A 4806-nucleotide genomic window follows, 5' to 3' on the forward strand; every position below is an offset into this window, starting at 1 on the left:
AATGTCCAGGGTGGGCTTGAGGGAGGTGTGAATGTAGCAATTGGCCACCTTGATTAGAATTTAATGGCCTTGCAGCTTCAGAGCCTGGATGCTTCCTGCCTGGGGGAAACCTTTGTTAGGAGATGTTACCTGTCTGGAATTCCTCTGTTTTCAGAGTGTTGTTTTTTTATTTACTGTCCTGATTTTATAGGGTTTTTTAAATAAAATACTAGTAGCCATATTTTGTTCATTTTCATGGTTCCCTCCATTCTGTTGAAATTGTCCACATGCTTGTGGATTTCAATGGCTGACACGGTGTCCAGCATTTCTGTGTTCTCAAATAACATGCTGTGTCCAGGTTGGTTGGTTCATCAGGTGCCTTGCTAAGGCTGACTTCTCTGGTTGAATTAGCCTGCAGTGCCTTTCGTGTTCCTTGATTTGTGATTTCGTATTGCGAGACAGGGTGAGCTCCCTTCCGGGGGACATGAGAGAAGCCTCCTAGCAGGATGGTAACACATCCGGACGTCCCCCGGACCTTGGTAGGTAGCCAATTCTCTCACACCAGGAACGACTCAAGTCGCTTTTGACACAATACATAAATTGATCTGGTTTTATGTCCACCCAACTCTGTGTCCCGTGGTTGTTTCTTCCCCAGGGCGGTTCTGACATGGAAAAGAAGCAGCGAAGTGGGGCCCAACCGTGTTATCCGAAAGACGGAGTGGGCGAGGGCGCTTGTGTGAATTCTCTCCCAGTTCCAAATTAGAGAAGAAGGCAAACGAGGAAGCAGTGAACCCCTTGCCTTTGACCTCTGCGGCCGCCCCATTGATGAGTCCCAATTCCGGCCCCAAACTGAGGAGGACCGTCCGTCACCAAAGGGTCCGCTTCCCCTTCCCTTTCTCCAAACGAGGGGGCGGGCGGCGCCTGATTGGTTGCCGCGATTAGCGCGCCGCCGTCGAACAAAAGCGCTCCCTTTCATCCAGTGTCTCCCCAATCTCCCTCCCTCCTTTTTTCTCCTTCTCATTTTCCGGAGGTATTCATTTCCTCGCTCTTCTTCTTCCGGCTGCTGATTGGGTGAGAGGCTCGGGGGAGTGAACGCCCTGCCTGCCGCCGCTCCGTCAGCTGGAGCGCCCTCCTTCCTTCTTCCTTCCTTCCTTCCTTAGTCCCAAACCAAGCCTCGCCTTTGAACTTCCCCGAAGCTTTGGGCTCCGGATCCCTCTCTGCCGTCGGGAGCCTCAGGACTCCCACCTCTTCCTCACCCACCAATTTGCTCTTGACCGCACTCTACTCTTCCTGAGGGAGCACAAGCCCCCCTGCCTCCAAACCGGGCTCCGGATTTGCCTTGGGACGTCCGTCGGGGACTGGATCCCGGAGAGAAGTGGTATGATCAGCTGAAGTTGTTCGAGAGGCCGGAGGAGGAGGAGGAGAAGCGGAGAAGCGGAGGAAGGAGAGAGCTCTGCAGGCAGGCAGGGAGGGAGGAAGGCAGCACCATGTCGAAGCCCTCCGACCACATCAAGCGGCCCATGAACGCCTTCATGGTGTGGTCCCGGGGCCAGCGGAGGAAGATGGCCCAGGAGAACCCTAAAATGCACAACTCGGAGATTAGCAAGCGCCTGGGCGCGGAGTGGAAGCTGCTCTCGGAGGCCGAGAAGCGGCCCTACATCGACGAGGCCAAGCGGCTGCGCGCCCAGCACATGAAGGAGCACCCCGACTACAAGTACCGGCCGCGGCGCAAGCCCAAGAACCTGCTCAAGAAGGACAGGTACGTCTTCCCCTTGCCTTACCTGGGCGACGCGGACCCGCTGAAGGCGGCGGCCGGGCTGCCCCTGGGCTCCTCGGACTCGCTGGCCGAGAAGGCCCGCGCCTTCCTGCCCCCCACCTCGGCGCCCTACTCGCTCCTGGACCCCGGGCAGTTCGGCTCCGGCGCCCTGCAGAAGATGAGCGAGGTGCCGCACAGCCTGGCCGCCGCCGGCGCCCTGCCCTACGCCTCCAGCCTGGGCTACCAGAACGGGGCCTTTGGCGCCCTGGGGTGCCCCAGTCAGCACACCCACACCCACCCCTCGCCCACCAACCCGGGCTACGTGGTGCCCTGTAACTGTTCCGCCTGGTCGGCCTCCAGTTTGCAGCCGCCTGTGGCCTACATCCTCTTCCCGGGCATGGCCAAGGCCGGGCTAGACCCCTATTCCTCAGCGCACGCCACCGCCATGTAACACAGGCAGGCAGGCAGGCAGCACACCTCCACCGTCACCACCACCTCAAACCACCACCACAGCCGCGGCAGAGCCAGCAGAGCAGCAGCAGCAGCAACAACCCCCACCTCCCACTGACAGCCCCACCACCATCACACCCCGCAGGATGGAGAGAGAGCCTACCCTGGCCGGCCCTTGGAGCGGGAACCCCTACTACATTTGACCTGCATGTCACATAGCGAGACTCCACAGATATTTTTTAAAAGCCGGCTCGGAAGGCATCTACCTGAGTGCGGGACTGCTGCCCTGGGGGCCCGGTCTCACCTGGGGAAAGACTTTCCAGACTCCTTTCTTCCTTTTTCCTCCCGAAGGGGATAGGGAGGGAAACGATGAGACTTTGCAATCTCATTGTTGGGGAATCTGAGCTGTTAGGCTCAAAATAAACCTCAGTTGGGGTTATGGGCCCAGCTCATCCAAAACGAAGAGACAAACAAACAAACAAACTCCCAATGCACCCGGAAAGGTGTTTTCTTTCTTTCTTTCTTTTTTTCTGCACTTGGGGCTCAGAGGTGCCCGAAACTTGTAAGAATTGTAAATGTATCTCAAACTTTTAATTTGTTGTCGAAATCATTGGGTTGCTGTGAGTTTTCCGGGCTGTTTCCGGAGTATTCTTTTCTGACGTTTCACCTGCATCTATGGCAGGCATCCTCAGTGGTTGTGAGGTCTGTTGGAAAGTAGGCAAGTGGGATTGATATATCTGTGGCCCAGGATGGAAGAAATAACTCTTGTCTGTTTGAGGCAGGTGTGAATGTTGAAGTTGGCCACCTTGATCGGCATTGAATAGCCTTTCAACTTCTGAGTGCTTACTGCCTGGGGGAATCCTTTGTTGGGAGGTGTTAGCTGGTCCTGATAGATTCATGTCTGGAATTCTTCTGTATTTTGAGTGGGTTTTTTTACTGTCCTGATTTTAGAGTTTATTCAAATACTGGTAGCTAGATTTGGTTCATTTTCATGGTTTCCTCCTTTCTGTTGAAATTGTCCAAACGCTTTTGGATTTCTATGGCTTCTCCGTATAGTCTGTCATAGTGGTTGTTAGAGTGGTCCAGCATTTCTGTGTTCTCAAATAATACTCTGTGTTCAGACTGGTTCATCAATTGCTCTGCTATGGCTGATTTCTTTGGTTGAGAGAAATCATGTTCCTTGATTCGTGTTTGGGCAATGATGCCTTTGGTGGTCCCTATGTAGACCTGTCCACAGTTGCATGGTGTACAATAGACTCCTGCAGAGGTGAAAGGATCCCACCCTGGACCTTCCACAGACATAGAAACCCCACTTGCCTAGTTTCCACCAGACCTCACAACCTCTGAGGATGCTTGCCATAGTAGCAGACGAAAGCTCAGGAGAGAATGCTTCCTGACACTGGCCATACAGCCCGGAAAACTCACAGCAACCCAAACTTTTAATTGCTCTTATTTTTTTGACAAGGTCAAACATCTTTCTTTCTTTTTTTGTGTGTTTTTTAAATATATATATTATTTATTACCTGTATGTCTATGAGTTTATATATGATCGGATTATGAATGGAACTTGAATTCCTAAAATCCTGGAAGTATTCAGACTTGATGGTTTCCTCCCCCCCCCCTCTCTCTTTTATTATTTTTTTGGTTTTGCACATTAAAAGTCAAGATTTAACTGTTGTTATATATATCTATATATCTATATTTTACCATCCAGCACTAATAGATAAATAAAAATTGCTTTTCATTGTCAAAAAAAGGAAAAAAAGATTAGATGAAGAAAGAAAAAAGGGGGAAAAAACCTCTTCAGAGTTATTTAAAAAAAAGTGGGGAGGGGGCAAACGTTTATATTTCAAACATGGTATGATAGTGTTTGTTTAATTTCAAACCAGATAGTCCTTCAATTTGTGTGAATCAGTGCAAGTAGACCTAAGTTTACTTTAGACAGAATGTCAGATAATGAAGTCAGGCAGTAGAACTGATTTTTTTTTCAAAAGCAGAAAAAAAGTAATAACACAAAGTGATCATTTAAAATATGTTTTTAAAATGTATTGGGGGATTGTATCCAGAAGGATTTTACCTCGTTGATTCTGTTCATTGGTTGAACAAAGGCATTTTGAATAAAGACAATCTGTCGTCCAACACAGTCACCTATGTGTGATGAATCCCACTTCGCCAGCTTTCAGTCCTCGCCAGCTTCCACTTCCAAGCTGTGTAGACAGCCAGGAAAATGGACTCAATGCACAAATTAGGGTCAGCCCGACCTCCCTGAATGGAGGAATCCAACAGGATGGGGACATTTAGAGGAAATGATCCGGCGGGAAGTTCCATTGAAGTGAACGGGGCTTGCGACTGCAAAGCCAGGTTGCATCCAAGCATACTTTTCTTGCATTGAAGGGTTGTTTTTGTTGCTGGTTTTTCTATACTCTAGCATTTGCTTCGATTAATGACTTCCTAAGGTCTCAGAAAGTACATGAGTTCTTATATCCCAAGCATGGGCAAACTTGGGCCCTCCCTCCAGGTGTTTTGGACTTCAACTCCTACAATTCCTAACAGCCATACCTGCTTTATCCCATTCTTCCTCTTATTTTACAGATGTGAGTCCAAGCTTGGTCAGGTTGCTT

The 4806-nt window shown here is 50.0% G+C and overlaps 1 protein-coding gene across 1 annotated transcript; it reads left to right on the forward strand.

Moving 5' to 3' along the window:
- Positions 1-841: 841 nt before the first annotated feature.
- On the forward strand, positions 842-4324 carry sox14 (SRY-box transcription factor 14). Its single transcript, XM_008106527.3, has one exon. The coding sequence runs from the start codon at positions 1467-1469 to the stop codon at positions 2184-2186; it is 720 nt and encodes a 239-aa protein (XP_008104734.2). The 5' UTR covers positions 842-1466; the 3' UTR covers positions 2187-4324.
- The last annotated feature ends 482 nt before the right edge of the window (positions 4325-4806 follow it).

Source organism: Anolis carolinensis, chromosome 3 (assembly GCF_035594765.1).
Source record: "Anolis carolinensis isolate JA03-04 chromosome 3, rAnoCar3.1.pri, whole genome shotgun sequence".
In the NCBI taxonomy this organism is placed as follows: domain Eukaryota; kingdom Metazoa; phylum Chordata; class Lepidosauria; order Squamata; family Dactyloidae; genus Anolis; species Anolis carolinensis.

Bases quoted from the DNA above. Each gene is read 5' to 3' on its own strand.
- sox14 (XM_008106527.3), top strand. From the start codon at position 1,467: ATGTCGAAGCCCTCCGACCACATCAAGCGGCCCATGAACGCCTTCATG.